The sequence below is a fragment of the Daktulosphaira vitifoliae genome, unplaced genomic scaffold (assembly GCF_025091365.1).
Source record: "Daktulosphaira vitifoliae isolate Bord-2020 unplaced genomic scaffold, ASM2509136v1 Scaffold_3, whole genome shotgun sequence".
Taxonomy (NCBI): Eukaryota; Metazoa; Arthropoda; class Insecta; order Hemiptera; family Phylloxeridae; genus Daktulosphaira; species Daktulosphaira vitifoliae.
The window spans coordinates 23275081-23296621 of record NW_026099574.1 but is presented as its reverse complement, the minus strand read 5'-3'; the positions used below and the strand labels follow the sequence as shown (position 1 = coordinate 23296621).

General features: G+C 24.6%; 1 protein-coding gene and 1 non-coding gene across 7 annotated transcripts; both read left to right on the top strand.

Annotated features, from left to right (window-relative positions):
• The first annotated feature begins 64 nt into the window (after positions 1-64).
• Positions 65-136, top strand: Trnaa-ugc (transfer RNA alanine (anticodon UGC)). The gene has a single exon. It is a non-coding gene; the product is annotated as a tRNA-Ala (tRNA).
• A 467-nt stretch (positions 137-603) lies between these two features.
• LOC126901849 (calcium-transporting ATPase sarcoplasmic/endoplasmic reticulum type) lies at positions 604-21053 on the top strand. 6 transcript variants are annotated; one of them, XM_050678694.1, is made up of 19 exons: positions 604-821; positions 3925-4005; positions 4068-4256; positions 5735-5752; positions 6839-6921; positions 6998-7111; positions 9458-9739; positions 9837-10059; positions 10116-10380; positions 10511-10724; positions 10788-11081; positions 11146-11430; positions 11495-11707; positions 11787-12143; positions 12224-12376; positions 12581-12714; positions 12788-12905; positions 13044-13161; positions 16426-16766. In XM_050678694.1, the coding sequence occupies exons 3-19, from the start codon at positions 4139-4141 to the stop codon at positions 16527-16529; spliced, it is 3093 nt and encodes a 1030-aa protein (XP_050534651.1). In that variant the 5' UTR covers positions 604-821; positions 3925-4005; positions 4068-4138; the 3' UTR covers positions 16530-16766. The 6 variants fall into 6 exon arrangements, with proteins under 6 accessions (XP_050534651.1, XP_050534650.1, XP_050534648.1 ...); XM_050678691.1 differs by lacking the exon at positions 604-821 and adding an exon at positions 2465-2812; XM_050678696.1 differs by lacking the exons at positions 604-821; positions 16426-16766 and adding exons at positions 2466-2812; positions 20653-21053.
• Positions 21054-21541: the final 488 nt, after the last annotated feature.

The window sequence follows — 21541 nt, the reverse complement described above, 5'->3', positions numbered from 1 at the left end:
ATATTTATACTTAAAAAAATTAACATTTAGTTAAATAAATCTATTTTTACCAATATCAATATACGGGGATGTAGCTCAGTGGTAGAGCGTTCGCTTTGCATGTGAAAGGCCCCGGGTTCGATCCCCGGCATCTCCAACTAATTTTTGCATTTTATTATTTTATTTTTAAAACAAAAAATACATTAAAAATTAATTTAAAAAATTACCTAGTCAAATGTTACATGAAGTCTTGTTATAATTTAATTTTTTTTTTATATTTAAAAGTCAAATTAAATTTTAAGTATAATTTTTTTGTTATACATTTATTTTAATGGAATTTTAATATATTATTTTTAAAACACAATTTGTACTTGTAAGTTAACAGGTATAATGCAATATTTTTTACATCAATAATAATTATATCTACTTGTTTCAAGTAAAATTAATTATAAAAGGTCTGTCTAATTAAGCTTTTTTTTTGTAAGTGGGGGCGGTGGTTGCTTTTGAACACTAGCATTAAGAAAAAAATTGGCATTCAAAATTATTGGGTAAAAAAAATATTTTTAATCAGCAACGGGCCAGCACGACGAGGGCGACTATTTTTGATCACCGTGTTAGTCCCTCGGATATCGTGCAGTAGTTGCAGCTCTAACAATCTCATACTTGTACCGTCGACACAAGAGTAGTACTTACACATTCTCGTGTATACTACTTACATACTTTTTTTTTTTATGAATTTTTCAAACGTATAGTGCTGTAGTGTTTAAAATTTTTAAAATAATCTTCAAAGTGTTTTAAACGTGAACGTGGATCCTTCTCAATTTTCGGCTAGAACGGTTATTGTAAGTAATTTTTTATTTCGCTTAATTATTTTATATCATTTTGTTTTAATGTTTATAATTGATTTTTTAAAAAGTTTTGATGATAGTATATAATTTTAAATAAATATTATGTGTTGAAATTATAACCATAATAGTATTATGATTCATATCAATGGCCCTACTTGATAGTATATGAATAATATTAGAAAATTGTAAAACGCACTTTGGCTTAGTTACTTTAAAATAATATTGTACAAATAAAATTTTTAAACTACGCAGTTTTGTATTGATTGGTATTTACTAAGTATTTACAGTGAACATTTCATTTCTGAGAAGTATATTTTATTAAATTAACACGAAGATGTTGAGACGAAAAACTAATGCAGGTGTAAATTTATTTTCAAAAAATACATATTGCGAAATGAGCTTAAGAAAAATATTATTATTTTTTGAATGTTACATTTTGTAATTATTTAAAAAATAAATTTTTGGGGTTTATTCATCTAACTATAATCTTAAATACGTTTAACTTTGATAAATATTCTCATTTTAGTATTTTTTATATTCATCTGCGAATACTTTAAACCTAGTTATTAAGTTTGAATTTTATCATATCTGTACGATACATTGTAGAAAAAAATTATTTTTTCACATTTAGTTATAAATTAGTTCATTGATAACTCTTTAAATAATGTTTAAACAGACGGTACCCATTATATTAGACCAAATTAATCGTTCAATAGTTTTAATTTAATCAAAAATTTGTATTTTATGTGGCATTTCACGTGAGTAAAGAAAACAATTGGCACAGGTCATGTCGAAAATATCATTTTACAGAGCAGACTTTAAAAATACTTAAGTACGTTTTTTTGTACTAGAAATTATCTCCATTGGCAGGATACCAACGACATGTGTTCCATAAAAATTATTAGAAGTGTTTAATTTGTAGAGGTATGTTTTTAACTGTTTATTTCGTATTTTTTTTGACATTTGCAATTCGAATGATTAAGAAAAAAAATTAATTAATGTGTTCCAAATTTAAACTACATTAAAAAAAATATTGGCCATTTCCAATCGTATTTATAATACACGATTTTGTTTAAATAAATGACGTAATGAAGTTCTAGCGTTTTCTAAATATTCTGTCGAACCTCTTTGGCGATTGGCTAAAGTATTTGCAATTTTTACAACATAATATTTGAATAATAAAATGTACTTCGTGTCATGCTAGTCGAAACATTGTCACGTCGATTAAGTGTATATTTAATTAATATGTATTAAATGTTTAAAATTCTACATAATTTTATGAATTAATTATTTGTGTCAGTGGACATTGTTGTTTAGTGGCAATAACTTGATGTATTTATACAAGGAGGTTATTATTAATAATTATTTTAATTAATTTAATCTTTAGAACATAACGCTTATGCCATTACCGAATGTTGTCGTATTACACTACTACAAAGTACAGCGTAAAAATAATCCCACCGTAATCCTAGGAACATCGATATTGAATTGGACAATCACATACAGTAGGCTTCGTATTTTAGCACATATGAAATGTACCAGAGGTGAGTGGAGGTAAACCGGCTTTTGATAACGTACCGTGTGTTTACGTAAAACGTTCCGATTGGCAGTCGTAGTAAATGGCCGTCAGTCTGTCTTTGTCGCACTGTTGTTAACGTGTGTGAATATGAACGAGGAATTACTTGGGCTAGTTTTTTACGTACTCCATCGTTCCGTCGTATCTATCTGATTGAAAAATTGCCGTTTTCTGATTAAATTCTAGTCTCTAAGTTTTTTTTTATTAAAAAATTTTAAAATAAAGATTTTTTTTGTTTTGCTATCCAATAATTCGTCGGCGTAAGTTATTCTACGTATCACGTATTCGTTTATTACCGGCCAAATCGTACGAACGTGGTCGGTATCTAATAATTTCTTATTATTCTTGAACCGATTTATGCGTTTACGTGATTAGGTATGCCGTATTACGGACGAAAGAAGTTTTAAAGGTTAGAGTGATTTACTTTGTTAAATTTAGATTTTCAAGTAGGGAAAATTACACTAAAATGTTATTTTAACAATGGATAAATATTAATAAGTAAATAGTTTTGTATAATTGCATTATTTGTTAGTCTTATTCATCAGTTTGACGTTGTTTAGCTTCATGCGAGTATTATCAAGTAATTATTATGGATACTGATCTATGGAGTCTATTGTTTTAAAATAAAAGTTAAGATATTCAAACTGATGTATAATTATGAAGACATTTTCCTTGCATACTTATTTTATTGTAGGTATTATTTACAAAGTTTAGTTCTATGAATGAGTATTTCCTAATCATCATTAGATTATATCCTAACAGCTAGGTCAATATTACATTACTATGTTTTACAATTCCTTATTTTCATTTCACTGACCTATGTACTATATATTATTTTGTAATATATGTTTACTCAAAACTTGTTAATCCTTAAGTGTACATTTAGTACATTATCTATTTAGTTTGAGATCAAGTATTTTTTTTTGATAGATAAAGGTAGTGAGGTAATTGTTAGTTTTTTTTTTTAAGTTGAAAATATTATCAACAGAGATGAGTTAATAAGATTTGAAAATTTTAAATATTTATAACTTTTGTCATATGTCTTTTATTTATCTTATTTAGAGTGCAATTAATTTTTAAAAATATCTGGTTTATTTTTAGCAAATGTCCATGCTTTTATAATTGAACATTTAATAAGCTTTTGATTTTTTTTAAATTCACATAAAAATTGTTAAAAAAACATTAGTAGTTATTATATCTAAGATAAGTAATATGTAAGCATCAAAAATTAGTAGAATATTGGTACAAAAATAATCAAACAAACAATAGTTAAATATAAAATTTTATATAATATTTTATTAAATCAAAAAGCAACTTATACGTTAATATTGACTTGTATTGTTACATCTGGTATAACCTGAAATATTGCTCTTCAAACATTCTTTGGTCTGAGAAATACACTTTTGATTTTGAAATGGTATTATTATTAATTTATAGAAAACTTTGTTTTTTTATTTAATAGAATAATGATAATCAAATCATTTTTATAAGTACTTTCAACACTCTTTTTAAATCTTACAGATATGAGGCACTTTTAATGTAAAGAGTATCAGTGACATTTAATAAGTTCAAGATTGTCGAGTGCAAAATTTTTGTTTCCATGTAAAATTATGTAAAATAGTAGTTGTTATATATTTCTTATAATTAATTTTTTTGGTTTTCAGAGATTTAGTAATAAGATTGCTGTGAATGTTATATTAAAGGATAGTTGTTTTAAAATACCAAGCCGTCCACAATGGAGGACGCACACGCCAAGACCGTAGACGAAGTAAAAAACTACTTTAGTGTAGATGTAGAAAGAGGATTGACTACTGATCAAGTCAAAAGAAACCAGGCCAAATATGGACCAAATGGTATGTATATAAATACTAATTATTAAATAAATGTGGGGAGATATTGGGTTAAATGTTCCTTTTATTAATTGAATCTTTAACTGCTGAAAAGGAGCAACTGTTTGTTTTCACTAAACAATTTATTTGCTACAGTCTAATAGTGTTTTAAAAAAATGTTTGATTAAAATGAACTTTTCCCCTTTTTGCAGTTAATGTTAGTTTGTAATTTAAATTATGTTATTTAACAATATATATTACCTAAATGATTTATCCCAAAAGTTGACTAAATAAAATATTGTGAATTCTTAAGAATTCTGCCTTATTAATTTATGCTAGTAAACTTAGTGTTTTGGGATGTATTTATTTTATTTTATCAAACTCGTATCATTTATGGTTGCATAAATGTTTTTGTTATAAGAATTATTTTACTTTTCTTCTTTAGCTAAATAATATGTACCTAGTACATGATCTTAATTTTATTCAAAATTTATAACTTAAGTTTCCAAAATTTATCTAAATCATCAAGTTGCTCACAACTTATTTTCTTTATAATATATTTATATATGAAATTTTAATTTTATATAATGTGTTAGGTTATCAGTAAGATTTTATTAGTCATTATGCATTTAAATGTTATGTAACATATGAATCTTATTTCATTAAAATGGTCCATATATATGCTTTATAAAATGTTGAGTGAGTTTTAACAAGTGCTTGTAGTTATAGTATAACTATTTCAAGAATTTCCTTGTTATATATATTACTTTAATGAAAGATGAACATAATCTAAAGAGTTAACAATATATATAAACCAGTTTCATATAATATTAGTTCCATAACCTAATATTTAATTGACTATATTATTATTATAATACAAAAATAAAAAATTAATAATATTTAAAAAGTTATAAATTTTTTTATGAATTTTTCTCTTATAAAAAAATAATTTTTATATGGAATGCTTTAATATGCTAAAATGTATATTTTTAGAATAATTTTATATATTAGCTTCAATGTGAAGCTTAAAAGATATTAATTTTACTATGCCTTTTTTGTGTCTGTTACCACTTTTTCTCAGCTCTCATCAAACCGATTTTGATACATCAAAAGATTACAAATTGTATCTAGTTGAATATATTACCCTCAAAAATTGAAAAAGTTCCCTCATCCCCCAAAAATGGGTTAATCCTAAATTAAACATTATCTACAGATTTGCATCAAAGCATTTCTTATGATAGTAATTTCAATTATTGTCAGATATTATCTATATTTGTTCTAACTATGAAACTGTGCTGTGATCCTACTGTACTACCGTTTCTTATTTTGAATTTATTGAAAGTTAACTTTTTTATTTATATATAACCACTTCTCTGACATGAGTTATATGTTTTACATGTACAAACATTGTTTTCCAAATATATATTTTATTTATTTTTATTTATTATAATTAAGTTTTTGTTTGTAAATTTTACTTTTAATTAATATATTTTTTTTTTCAGAACTGCCTGCAGAAGAAGGTAAATATAATTTTTTTATTAATTTTAATTAAGTTGAGTACATTCTGTTATTTTGTATTTATTGTATTGATATGTAATATACATTTTACTGTGAAAACATTTATAATTCAAGGATTGTCATTTCAACTTTTTTCCTTGTATTGAAGAAGTTACTATAAAGTTTGTCGGTAAAAAATGTTAGGCTGTTGGTGCTGGGGGAGACTTATGAAATCTTAGGACTAAATATTGATAATACAAAATTTTAAACTGGATGGGTTTATTAAGTTATACACCTATGTGTAACTTGAATAAAGCAAATTGTGCCATCGATATAATTTGACCATGATGTAAATAAATTAAATTTTGGCTAAATAAATTAGCTAATTATTAGAAAAAGTATAACAAAATATGTACTATGTACAAATCTATCTTTTTCAATATTTAAATATTAATTTCAATATTCAAAAATTTCTTTCTGGCACATTATGAAATCAGAATACAGCTTAATTTAGTCAAGTTATCTTTAATATATATTTTTTATGAATTAAAAAGTATTTATAATTTTTAAATTATTTTTGAGGATAAGGGAAATTATTGAGTAAAATTTTTTGTTTTTATTGAATAAAATTTTTTTTTTTTTAAGAAATACTAATTTACTTATGTAACTTGACTTCTCTGATGAAGATGATGCAAAAAGTGTACAATTCATCGTATACATTTTTTATTTAATTTTTTTAAATTTTATAAAAAATTAAAAAATTTTATATCTAAAATAAGAACTTATTTATATTTTTTTAAAGTTAAATTTCATACATGTTAGTAATTATTAATTATTATCATTTTTAGTAATTCTGACAGTTTTTAAATCTTAAATAATTGTTTCAAAAAATAAAACAAAATAAAATTTATTTAGCTATATTTTGCACGACTGCTGCAGTGTAATATACAAGTATTTTTTTTGTAAAATAATTATTATACATAAAAAACTTGTTTAAAAATACTAGTTTTAGATTAAACAGTCAGCTAATACCCATAAACTTATATTATATTATGTTTAAAAAAAAGAAAATTATAAAGTAGTTGTTAATTATTAAAAATAAATTTCAGGCAAAACGATATGGCAATTAGTCCTCGAACAATTCGATGACCTTTTAGTTAAAATTTTATTGTTAGCTGCAATTATATCTTTTGTAAGTAATAAAACTATTTTTCTTTAATTTTTGTTATATTTTTGTAATTTGTACATATTACTTTTTGAAACTTTAGATATTAGCATTATTTGAAGAACATGAAGACCTTAACGAAACTCTAACAGCTTTTGTTGAACCATTTGTTATTCTACTTATATTAATTGCCAATGCTGTAGTTGGAGTGTGGCAAGTTAGTATTCAATATTTATTAGTAAGATTTTTAGTAATTTTATATCTTTGCAACCTGAAGTAATTTAGTTATAGCTTTGAAGAAGAAAAAAAAAGACTTCATTTTTATGTAAAATTTACGATTACATTTTAATAGTCTAGAGCCAATTAAGTCTTTCCAGTTTTTTTACTACTTGTTTGTAGAGAAACTTTAAAATTACCTTTTTCTGATAAATTATTAAAATTAATAAAATGAGACTTTTAATCATGATTTTTATTATAAGGGATGATTGTTTAACTAGGATATATTTTTAAAAGTATAAAACATATTTCAATTTTTTCTTTTTAAAAATGAATTATATCATGTGCTCTATAATTATTAAAAAAAAATTTGTTTCACTCTTCAATTTTATCCCTTAAAATTGTTTCAACTTTTGTTTTTTTAATGAAAACATATTTTAATCAATTCATGAATAAGAAAATGACTGGTAGTTAATAACTCTACAACTAATATTTTAGGAATTATTAACATTTTAATATAAAGGTTGAAGGTGAAATAAGGTTCTATTTATTTTTATCTTTAAGCATTTATGAAACACAATATTCTTCCTATTGTAGTATGGAAATGTTAATTTTTTTAAAAAATCAACAAAAGTTGATATCATGAGTCATTTTTTAATTTATATTATCTTATTTGGAAGCCCATCAAATATATGTATTTTCATTTTAAAAACTAAAATTTGATATAATTTTAAGGATAGACCAATTTTTTTGAAAAATCAAAATATAGAATATATTACATTCTGATAAGAAAAAATTATTATATGTTAGCTTCGATGCGAAGCTGAGAAGGTATTGGTTTTACAATGATGTGTGTTTTTTTTTTTTGTTTTACCACTTTTTCTCAGCTCTCACCGAACCAATTTTTTTCAATGATACATCTAAAGATCACAAATCGTATCTAGTCGAAGATATTACCCTCAAAAATTGAAAAAAATTCCCTCGTTCCCCGTAAATGAGGGAAACCTCCAAAAAAAATTACAAATTTAAAAATCGCTAATTTTCGAAATTTTTTCAATTTTTTTTACTTAAAATTGCTATAACTTTTTTAAAAATAACCAAATCAATATAATTTTTTATATAGATGCATAATATCACTACCTTTTATTTGGTATATTTTCTTTATAAATCTGACCCTTTACTTGCCCACAGGGGGGATTTAAAATGACAACTTTTTCAACTTGATTTTTGAAAATGTTCCGGAAAGTCTGACACTTATATATATATCTTAAATTAAAGCTAATGTAATACACTTTATTATGCAAAAAAAAAATTTTGGACTTTATTTTATCTTCTCGGTGAAAATGGCTACCAAATGCTATTTTTGTGTGAAAATTTTCGATTTTGTATTTTACATTTTTAACTTTATTATGGTATAACTTTTTGAAAAATGTATGGATCAATACAATTTTTTCATGAGAAGTAGTATTTATATACATCTTTTATTCGACATACTGTTTTTTTAAATCGGACTATTTCCCTATATACAAAGAGGGTTTAAATCTAAAAAATGCATGTAGAAAGTAGAACTTTTTCAACTTAACTTTTGAAGATGTTCCGGAAAGTCTGACACTTTTATATATATCTTAAATTAAAGCTAATGTAATGCACTTTATTATGCAAAAAAAAAATTTTGGACTTTATTTTATCTTCATGGTAAAAACAGACATCAAAGTTGATAAAAAAAAATACGATTTTTGTAAAAAAATTCTTTTTTATATTTTTAACTTTATAATGCTATAACTTTTTGAAAGATGTTTGGATCAATATAATTCTTTTTTTTTATAAATGCATGATGTCTTTACCTATCATTTGGTATATTTTTTTTATAAATCTGACTTTTACCTGCCTACAGTGGAGGATTCAAAATGACAAGTTTTTCACAAAAAATTTACTTTTTCAACTTAAATTTTGAAAGTGTTCCAGAAAGTCTGACACTTTTATATATATATCTTAAATTAAAGCTAATGTAATCCTCATATTGCATTAAATAACATCACTTCATCTCTTTTTTGGTCTTCTTCTACCTCTTCTTCCTTCAATATTCATTTTCATTTTTATAATTTTATATTTAATAATTTTATTTGAGATAGTTATCAATATTATTTCCAATTATTTTAATAAATCTCTAGAATTTCTTTCTGTACTGTAAATTTTGTATACTAAAATTATTTAGTTAAATTTTTCAAAAAATTATAGATCGCTATATAATTTAATGTATTTTTGTTACACTTTTTAAAACTTATGTGAGTTTAAGTAACTTAATATACTTTTTAAAGGAGCAAACTTATAAATAATTAATTATTAGGAACGAAATGCCGAATCTGCAATTGAAGCACTCAAAGAATATGAACCAGAAATGGGAAAAGTCATTAGAGGTGACAAGGCTGGTATACAAAAAATTAGGGCAAAAGAAATTGTTCCTGGTGATATTGTAGAAGTGTCAGTTGGTGATAAGATACCTGCTGATATTAGGTTAATTAAAATTTTCTCAACTACACTTAGAATTGATCAGTCAATTTTGACCGGTGAATCAGTTTCTGTTATCAAACATACCGATGCCATTCCAGATCCAAGAGCTGTAAATCAAGTTAGTGAATATTTTTTTTTTTGTGTTACTATTATTTTTAATAAAAACATTTTATTGCTTAACTACAATTTATTATATATATTTTGGGTTATTACAGGATAAAAAAAATATTCTCTTCAGTGGTACAAATGTTGCTGCTGGAAAAGCTAGAGGTATTGTCATGGGAACTGGTTTAAATACAGCTATTGGTAAGATTCGTACAGAAATGAGTGAGACTGAAGAAATAAAGACTCCTTTACAACAAAAATTAGATGAATTTGGTGAACAACTCAGTAAAGTTATTTCTATTATCTGTGTAGCTGTATGGGCTATTAATATTGGTAATTAGTGTTAATTTTTTCCAAATGCAGGATATATTTAAATATATTGTTATTAGGTCATTTCAATGATCCTGCTCATGGTGGATCTTGGTTGAAGGGAGCTATATATTATTTCAAAATAGCTGTAGCTTTAGCTGTTGCTGCTATTCCTGAAGGTTTACCAGCTGTTATCACTACATGTTTGGCATTGGGTACTCGACGAATGGCTAAAAAAAATGCAATTGTGAGATCTTTACCTTCAGTTGAAACTCTTGGATGTACATCTGTTATATGCTCGGATAAAACTGGTACTCTTACCACGAACCAAATGTCTGTGAGCAGGTATGTAATACAAAAATTTATTTATTTAACATAATACAAAAAATTGTCATTTTTTAGTATAAAATTCTATAAGTTAATTCATAGGTTTTAATTTTATTTTATTATTCATAAATAATATGATAATTCATAGGATGTTTGTTTTTCAAAATGTGGAAGGAAATGATAGTTCATTTACTGAATTTGAAATCAGTGGATCAACTTATGAACCCATTGGTGATGTATTTTTAAATAGTCAAAAAGTTAAAGCATCAGATTTTGAAACACTAAATGAATTGGGAACAATTTGTGTAATGTGTAATGACTCTGCTATTGATTTTAATGAATTTAAACAAGCATTTGAAAAAGTAAATTGAATATATTGTTTATTTAATTTTATAAGTATTAAACTGAATTATAAAATAATTTAGGTTGGAGAAGCTACTGAAACAGCTTTGATAGTGTTAGCTGAAAAAATGAACCCAAATAATGTTTCCAAAACTGGATTAGATCGCAGAACAACTGCAATTGTTGTGAGACAAGATATTGAAACTAAGTGGAAAAAAGAATTTACATTAGAATTCTCCAGGGATCGTAAATCTATGTCTTCTTATTGTACACCTATTAAACCCTCCAAACTTGGAAATGGTCCAAAGTTATTTGTCAAAGGTGCTCCAGAAGGAGTTTTGGAAAGGTGTACTCATGCGAGAGTTGGTTCCCAAAAGGTAATTAAAATATTTAATGATGTGTTTGTATTTTTTGATAATATTAAAGGTATAATTAATGTAGGTTCCTTTAACACCCATTCTCAAAAATCGAATCCTGGATTTAACTCGCAAGTATGGTACAGGACGTGATACTCTCCGATGTTTAGCTTTGGCAACAGCTGATAGTCCATTAAGACCAGATCAAATGGACTTAAATGAATCATCTAAATTCTATACTTATGAAGTAAATTTAACCTTTGTTGGGGTTGTTGGTATGTTAGATCCACCTCGTAAAGAAGTATTTGATTCAATTCAAAGATGTAGAGCTGCTGGTATTAGAGTTATTGTCATCACTGGCGATAACAAAGTACTATATATTTTTTTAATTTGATATTTATAATTATTTAATATGTTTATTATTAATATTTTAGGCTACAGCTGAAGCTATATGTCGTAGAATCGGTGTATTTACTGAGGACGAAGATACTACTGGAAAATCATATTCTGGGCGTGAATTTGATGATCTTTCTATTTCTGATCAAAAAGCAGCTGTTGCAAAAGCTCGATTGTTTTCTCGTGTAGAGCCTGCTCACAAGTCTAAAATTGTTGAGTATTTACAGAGTATGAATGAAATATCTGCTATGGTAAATTTATTATTAATAAAATAAAATTTTATAAATAATGATGAAATGTCTGTATTAATGTTCAACAATAAAAATTAAGACTGGTGATGGTGTAAATGATGCCCCTGCATTAAAAAAGGCAGAAATTGGTATTGCCATGGGTTCTGGAACAGCTGTAGCTAAATCTGCATCTGAAATGGTATTGGCTGACGACAATTTTTCATCAATTGTAGCTGCAGTTGAAGAAGGTCGTGCCATTTATAATAATATGAAACAATTCATTAGATATTTAATTTCGTCAAATATTGGTGAAGTGGTCAGTATTTTTTTGACTGCTGCTCTTGGTCTACCTGAAGCTTTAATACCCGTTCAACTTTTGTGGGTTAATTTGGTAACTGATGGTTTACCAGCTACTGCTCTTGGTTTTAATCCTCCTGACCTTGATATTATGGATAAGGTAATAAATTTTTAAAATTACTCAATTAAAAACAAATTAAACTGAAGTTTTTATTGGATACTAATTTATTTTTATTTTAGCCTCCCCGAAAGAGTAATGAAGGTTTGATCTCCGGTTGGTTATTCTTCCGTTACATGGCTGTTGGTATTTATGTTGGTGCTGCTACTGTAGGTGCTGCAGCTTGGTGGTTTATGTTTTGTGAAGATGGTCCTCAAATATCATACTACCAATTGGTAAATAAGTATTTATATACAATTGTTGAGTAAATATTTTTTAAAAATTATAGTTTATAAGTAAAAAAAAACATTTATAAAATTTGTGAATAAAGTATTTTTAACTAACATACTGATATCAGGTAAGATAGTTTGTATCTTAGTCTGTAGTAATATTAGTGAATTTAATATTTTTGTGTTCATTAAAATTATATATTCTTTTAGACTCATCACTTATCATGTTTGAGTGGAGGAAACGAATTTAGAGGCTTAAACTGTGCTGTTTTCCATGATCCTCATCCAATGACTATGGCACTTTCTGTTTTAGTCACAATTGAAATGTTAAATGCTATGAACAGGTTAGTTAAATTTTATATTTTTTGCTCATTTGTCAATTGTTCATATTATTATGAATTATTGTTTTATTTTTAGTTTATCAGAAAATCAATCATTAATTAGTATGCCACCATGGTGTAATTTATGGCTGATTGGATCTATGTTATTGTCTTTCTCTCTTCATTTTGTTATTCTTCATGTTGAAATATTATCGGTATGTCAATATATATAAATTTTTAAAACTATTTATAATACAGGGTTAAATTTATCTAGTTAGTTACTATTTAGTCATACAATTTTTTTTTTTTGTTAAAAATTCCTAATCCTAATTATTCTTTTGTATGTATTGTAGACTGTATTCCAAGTGACACCCCTTTCAATTGATGAATGGATTACAGTCATGAAGTTCTCTATACCAGTAGTTCTATTAGATGAAACTTTGAAATTCATTGCTCGTCGGTTCACTGATGGTAAGAGTGTTATCACATCGGTGTGGGGTATCGTGCTCATGTGGTCCGTGTTTTTGGCCATCATCATTTACGGACCCTTGTAAAGGACACAAGATGGCTGCCGTCCTTTTTTTGCTTCTTTCCCAAAAATTTATATTTGAGAAAAAACATTCTGATACATGTACAAAATCAAATTCTCTGCAAATTAAACAAATTTAATATTAATATTTGCTTTTTCATATTTTGACACAAGTTCAAGACTGAAAAATTACTAACTCTCCACCTATTAAATAAAAATAGTTAAATATTTTATGTCTAACATTCCTAAAAAATTTTTAAATTATAATTATTATAATATGCAAATCTAACTTGTTTTAAGCTTTAATTAAGCATAAAAAAAGTCTTTATTGTATTATTACCATGATCAGCATTTATTGTTGGGTAAGGATTTAGTATTAATTGAGTTGTATTTGTTATGTGCCTTTGGCTCTGTGATTTTTTTTGTTTGGTAAAGTATGGACTTAATACAGACAAATTAATATATGTCTGTGATTCACTGCCATTATCTTGTTGTTTTTTTATGGTAGTAATTTTTTATTGTAACATCTGGTGTGTGAAATTTAATGTAGTTAAACGCTTAAAAGAAATAAGAAAATTGCATATTGATCAAAAACAGACTTATTCATGAATTTGAACAAAAAGTTATTAATTTTATCAAATACTTTTAGTATGTATTTTGAATTAATCCTAAAACTAATTAATATTCATATTTAAATATGGGTATATAATTAAGATTATGATATGGATTATACCAACAACATATATGTGCACGTGTGATTAAATTTTCTATTTGTCATCGATTATAATATTTTATAATAAGTATTCACTCAAATTTTTATAAAAATATAAAATATACACATCGGAATACATTAACTAAAAATTTTGATGTTTGTAAACTAGAATGTGAATTATTAATATTTCTTGAACAGTACAGTTATATTTTAAATAATGACTGTTCCAAGCTTAAGTAAATATTTTTTTTTTTAATAATACATTAAACTATTATTCAGAATAGAATAACTTTCATGATTATAATATACAAGGTATTAGATAAAAAGAAATTTTGTGAGGTTAGTTCGTAATTCTTAACTAATTTTTCATTTTTACTAAAATCAAGATTGTATAAATTAAATTTTCTATCTGTAGAAAAAATTATAAATAATTATTAATAAATTACAATTTTTTTTTTTATACAATTTTTATTAATACATAATATATGAATTTCTTAATTTTTTTAATCTCATTTATGAAAGATAAGTATAAAAATATTAATATATTTAAAAATTGTAAAAAGTAGTTGGTAAGTTTGAGAAACATCATTATTTTTTATTTTAGGCACAAAGTTAAATGCATCTAAAATAGAAAATATACATATTGTTGTATAAATATGTGAAATTTATTTATTTAAAAAATAAATGTTATAACTGTGTATCTATACACAACGAAGATACTATAAAATTATAAAAATGAGTTTTTGATTGTAACAATATTTATGAATCTCAGGTATTTTTTGTATTTTACAAAAAATATTTTATCTTTTTTTTTTATCAGAAAATAACCAATAAACATGATTTAAACTTTTTATTTTTATTTTCATAATAATTAAGAAAGTAAGATACAATTTTTAAATTAAATTTATTGCAATATTTTTATCAAAAAATGTTTTGAATTATTAATATATATTAATAATAGTATTAAATATGTTGTTCATTTAATACTTTCATATGTAATTGGGCACATTAAAAAAAATGTTTTATAATTTTGCTCTCTATTAATCTATTATCTAAGGGAATGCTAACTTTAAACGAAAAATTTTGGTCTTCCAAAATGTTTTAAAACTAAAATTATTGTTATATATTATTTTAAAACCTTATTTATTTTATTTCTCAATTATTTTTTTGCAATGGCATAGCTAGTGGAAGAGCACAGGGAGTGTTTAATCATTTACAGTATTATTTATATATATATATTAATATATTCTATGAGTCGTTCATCAATTTTATTAATTATTACTTTGACTTTACCAGTGAATAAAGAGTTTTTTTATCCTGTAAGTTCTTTAATAACTTATTCTTTGATGCCCCACTCATTAAGTTAATAAATATTTGTTCTCTGTAATAATGTAAAAATGTTTATAATTAACTAACACAGATATTAAATTTAGATATTTTCTTTGTTATTAAAACTACTACTGACAACTTTTTAACAATCTAGTAAAACAATTTTTTAATTAAAAACTGGTGTTTGTTCACTGGTAATGTTATTCTAGGTTAATTTTATCAGTATAAATATTTTTTTATTTAGCTTTCGTCACAGGGAAAAAATTAATCAACATCTCAGGAAAATAATTACTTATATAGTATGAAAATTCTCATTTATTTTGTTAATTAGTTGAAAAATGTTCATTCTCTGAATTATGTTTCCTGTATCAAAGTTTATAAATAATTAAAACTTCTTTATTAAAAGAAAAAGAATAAGTGGAAAATGACATGAGCCTTTTTACTTTTTATGACTATAGGGGGAAATGTACTGTTTGCACTCTTCTCTTTTACAGTGACAGTCAAATAATTTTATCATGAGAGAAAATGAAACCCCAGAACTTGTTTCACTTTTATAACTATATCAAGATGTTATAATGATCTATTTGATATGCTATAATGATTTTCTTATTATTAAGTGTATTATAAATTAATTTTAGAATAGTTCCTACACATATAATAACCATAACTTAAAATTTTACCTTACAAATTTTTAGGATTAGTATTTTTTTAATTTTAGTTTTACACTTAAATTGAATTATCATTTATAAATTTTTCAAAATATTAAATATATATAATGAAAAGTGTTAAAAAGGATGTATCATTGGGGAAATTAATCTCTCTAATCTCCTCCCTCCACCACTGTTCTGTCACTGAAAAAATTCTAGCTAGGCTATTGTATAACTAATTTCTTTAAAATATTGTTCAACTCTAATTTGCAAAATAATGATGTATTTAAAAGATTTGTTTGCTGCCTGAGTGCTTTTTTCTTTGGTTTGTTGTGGATTATTAATATTAATTTCTTAAATATTTATTATTGTGTAGTGGGTATTAATGCTCAGATACTTTTTAACAAGCATGAGTAGCTTCTAAATAATGAGGTTATAAATTGATAACATTTTTATTGAGGTATATAAGAATACACAATTAGTCTCTAAAAATTATATCCAATATGTGAAACTTATAGGTACTTCACAGTCAAATTTAATCCGTTATTATGATATTGATGGTCAAAAAGTAGAACGAGACAATGGTACTCCAAACCAGGGGTGTAAACCTCACGCAGATTAATTTAGAAGTTGTATTACTATTTTATTAACTGTGAATGCATGTATAATTTCACGATTATTCTTGCAATCAAAGCTACAAAGTTAACCATCTAATTATACATTATGTCTTTATGCATTGAAATTATATTTTAGTATTTTTTAACTTTGTAAATAATGTGTGCTGTTTTATTTTATGGTAATTATTTTAATGAATTTTTAATCATGTTAAATTTTAGCTAATTTTTACTTATATTTAATTTACATATAAAACATTGTAGACTTCGCAAATTTCTTTTATCTGTTTGATGAAATTATTTTTCATAGCATTTATTTGCTCTTCATTTAAATTTTTTATAAATTCCTAATTTTATGAATTTATAATAAAGTTTATTTTACACGAAAATTTTATTTTAGCACTAATCTATCAATTCTAAAAATGATTGTTTAAGCTATTACTGTGGAACTATGTATTAAATATTCTATAGGAAAGAAAAATACAATTTTGGCTTTGAAATTAGATTGTAATTTGTAAATACTTAATTGTTCTTATTTTTTATTACAAAAAATTCAACTTTTTCATAATTAAATTAATAAATCTATTTTTAATTATATGATATTGGTAATCTTAGAATAACCATATAAAAAACAGATGTATACTAATTTCAAGTTGTTAATTAATTATAGTTTGAGTTTTTATTATTATTTTAACAATTTCTTATAATAAACATTTTGTTTTATTACTAAGCAGAATTTTACACAAATGCGTACTACTACCCATATTAATTTGCTTAGTAAATATTAATTTTAAAACTAGTATTGTGATTTAAAATTATTGTTGTTTTCTGATTGACTTTTTCTTCTACGTCACTTCTAATCCTAATTCAACTTAATAATAATAATTTGAAAACTGCTTTTCATAAACTAATTTAAAATGTTTAATTTGGAATGCTGATAGCTTTATTTAAAAAAAATGCTTTAGTTATTTGAATATAGAGCTGTTGTTTTGTATGATCTTAGTACACAGGAACCTACAATTATACATTATTCACATTTAAATAAACCTCATAATTTTGTATATACATCAAAATTCCCTAATTAATTTATCATTCATAATGTTGAAATATTCAAATATCACTATCCAATTCGCTGTTGAGGGTTGAAACCCCCATGGTTACTGCGAACACCTTCAAAAAAAAAAAATTCTATTATGTGTTGTAAGATTATATATTTATGTTATCTACACACTTTAGATGTACTGAAATACATAATAATAACAACGAAAAAAAAATTGCGATTGTTGTTTAACTATGACTAACTCAATATCTTTAAAATTATATATATATGTTACGGTCAAAGTGGGAAATTGGGAATTGTTCACAATTTTTTTATAATATAAATAATCATGCCACATGGAAAATTATCATCAATAATGATTTGCTGAAAATCGTAACAATAAAATTAGAAAAGACCATTAGCGTAATTTGCATGGAGCTTCAGCCTCCATAAAAAAATAATTATATGACGAAAATACAATATTTCTTTTTATTTGGCGGAGAAGTGAACAATTTTTTTATATATATCCTTCTGAGACAAAATTCTAGATACAACCTGATATTAATCTGCAAAATAAAACAGTATTTAAAGCATGACGGAAATTTGCTCAAAGACAAATACATAATACACACGCACTAAGTCAAAAAAACAACTAGACAAAATTTAACAACATCACAGATATGATACACTCGAATTCGTACACATTTAAATATATACTGTCTTAAATTCAAATTGATCGCACTTGATTCAGCCATGTGTGCAATGTCCGGTAAATGTAATACAATACTCAATATCTCACATTTACCGTAGCATATATATATATTATCGTAGTAAAATATAAAAAATTAACTTATTTTTCATTTAAATATAATGTAACTTAACCGACTTGGAAAACTTCAAATGCTGATTAAATAAAAGGTACGTACATAAAGTGTGCTATACATTTTTGCAGATTGATCATTAGTTTTATGAAACATAATTTTTTAATATGAATAAACAGGATGAAAAACTTACTTCTATACAATGCGCAGTGGCGTGCTCGGAAATTTGAGGATATCATGTATAGGAAAATTATTTACTATAGTCTTTAAGTTGTGTCTTTAACACGTTTTTATTTTCATTGTAAGAGGTTTAAATTCATTAACGAGAAATGGTGGGCTTACTCCCCTAAAATTTTTTACCAAAACTAATTTTTACTATTTGATAGCTTTTATGTAAAAAAATGAAATTTTACTCTGAGTAAAGCGAAAAAAGTTTATAAAGCTACTAAAAAATTACATTCTTTTCATCCGCCCAAAATTTACGCCTATGTTTCCCTAAACACTCCTGTTCATTAACACACCGTTATGAATATGTTACTTCTTATGACATGATGACGCAATTAAATATAGAATATTTTAATAAAGAAGATATAAACTTGATTTAACATACCTAGGTATGTCTTATTCAGTAATTACTAAAATATGAAACTTTAGCAGAACAAAAGTTTGAATTATGCGAATATTTTTTTAGTCAATCGCTAAATTTAGTTATAATTTTAATTATTAATGAACTTTTTATAAATTTATGAGTAGGGGAAAACGGGTACAACAGAAACACGGGTGAATAGTAACAAGCTAGATATTTTTTCTCCTGTGATAAATATTAAGTGAGTATGTCACATACTCAATAGTTATAGTTACCATCTCTTATTTTCGTGTTTCGTTAATTTATAAATCGGAAAAAATTGAATTTCACGAACAAAAATAAATTTTCGTTTTTTTTTTTTTTTACTGAGTACGTTAATGCTTTCAGATGGTTATGTAATGTATAATTATATATTACGCATAGAAATTTATTTTTCAACATAAAAAATTAAATCAAGAGACAAGTTACATTTTAATCTAAGGTACATTACAATTGTCCCTAGCCATGAGAACAATTGTAACACTTTCTTTTCATTTAAAACTATTTATAGTTTAACTTGTTATTTAGGTAGTATCATTTAATAATAATTACGTTTCTTTATCAAATGGTAGGGTTAAAAATAAAATAAATTTAGAGCTAATAAAGGAAAAATATTACTTTTGTTCTTGATCTCCCCTACCATGTTAATTTTATTAACTCACAGCTTAATTTTTATCTTGACAACTTTAAATATTATTTAATTAATTGCTTGATGAAAAAATCCTCAGTTATTGAAAGATATATTTTATGAAGGTATGACGCCGTACATAACGTTGAATACTTCTTAAAATACCTTAATGTTGTAACAATTTATTAAAGCACGCCGCAAAACTTATTTTCCCTAAAATCAAAATTGTAGACGTAAATATAAAAATTTAATATTATGTATTTATAAATTATATAACAAATGTATTTTATTTATCAAAGTTTCATGTCGTACAGCTAATATTTTTAAAATTAAACTTCTTATATCACGATGGAATTAATAAAAGTTTTAATATGTCGTACTTAAAAATCTATAAATGTAATTCATATTAGAACTCTATTTACATTATTTACTTTTTTATTAAATAGAGTATAAATTATAGTAACACAAGCATATTTAAAAATTAATAATAGAGATAGCACATTATAGTTTTTAATAGACAAGCTGCCAGAACAAATTTTGATAACCTTATTAAGCTCACAGTTTCTTTGAATTCCACAATGTCTTGAACATTTTATAGTATACAGCATATATTTGCCAATAGAGAGGGGTACGTTCCTTTATTTAACCTTTTTTAAATATATTACCTAATGTAGCATACCTGTATTTTGTAAAATTAAAAAAAATTTATCATATTTTCAAACAGCTTCATGTCAACGATTCAACAAACTATTTTTTCTTCATTTAAAGAGGAAAAGGGAAGCGTATTATTTATAGTATAAAATTAGATTTATTTTTAATAGTATAACAATTTTGCTTTTTTAATTTTAATCACAATTCAAGAAAATTTTTTTTTTGTTTCTTGTAAAAATAGCCTTCTAAAAATTCAGATGATTGCAAGGTAAGATTCTTAACAATTATTTATTAGTTAAAGTTCTTTGAAATATAATACGTGAATTAAAACTTTAATACTTTAATTCATATTACTTTTTGTTTTCAGTTCCTGCCACCGTTGAACAAAAATGGTGAAGCATCAGAAAGTTCTGCTTTTAAGCAAGCTGGGATATGAATCAGTAATCAATATTGATAATTACTTATTTTTAACGTATGGAAAAGTTTTGACAAACTGAATTAAGAAGCCATGAAAAAAATTTTCATTTATTTTTAACATATATTAGACTGTTTGTTGATTTAGTAGTTGAAGTACAAAATACCTTCATTGCTTATTTCTGTAGATATATTTACATAGTATAAGCTTAAAAAATAATTCTATCAGCAGTCTCAATTTATCATTGTGTTCAATAATTAAGGTGTCTGTTATTGTTTTTAAAAATTATTTTACAGCTCAAAAAATAATATTTGCTAATTTGTTCTATCACAGGACAAAATAAAAGATAAAATTTGGTTCCACAAACTGCAAATTAGACTTATTCTAATATCTTTTCAATTTTCTTTAAATATTATCAAGTATTTAAAAATTCTGCTTAGAATGTGGTAGTTTTTTAATTTTCTGGAAGTCATTTTTTTGTTACATTGATTTTTATGAAAAAATTAGGGATTATATGGTAGTATATTATTTTTGAAAACATAATATTTAATAATTGTTTGGCGTAAACATTGCATAATCAACATTTAAATTAGGCACTGTTAGAATGAAATTTTTGTCGAATTTTCATGTATATAAAATTCTTAAGTTTTTAGTGCTGGTGTATGCTTTTAGATTTTTTAGTTGTTACGAATTTGTTGATTTTTTTTTGTTATGTATAAAATTAATGAATATTATTGTTTTGTCACTGATAGAATAAAAAAAATAAAAAATAAATTTGTGTTATTTTTATTTATACATCAAAATACATTTCATGTCACACTAATAGTTATATAGGAAATTT

Excerpts from the sequence above, each read along its gene's own strand:
- LOC126901849 (XM_050678693.1), top strand. The coding sequence starts at position 4,139 with ATGGAGGACGCACACGCCAAGACCGTAGACGAAGTAAAAAACTACTTT. Across the intron at positions 10,381-10,510 it reads AACCAAATGTCTGTGAGCAG|GATGTTTGTTTTTCAAAATG; the intron begins GTATGTAATACA and ends GATAATTCATAG. Across the intron at positions 13,162-16,425 it reads TGCTCGTCGGTTCACTGATG|GTACTTCACAGTCAAATTTA; the intron begins GTAAGAGTGTTA and ends TGAAACTTATAG.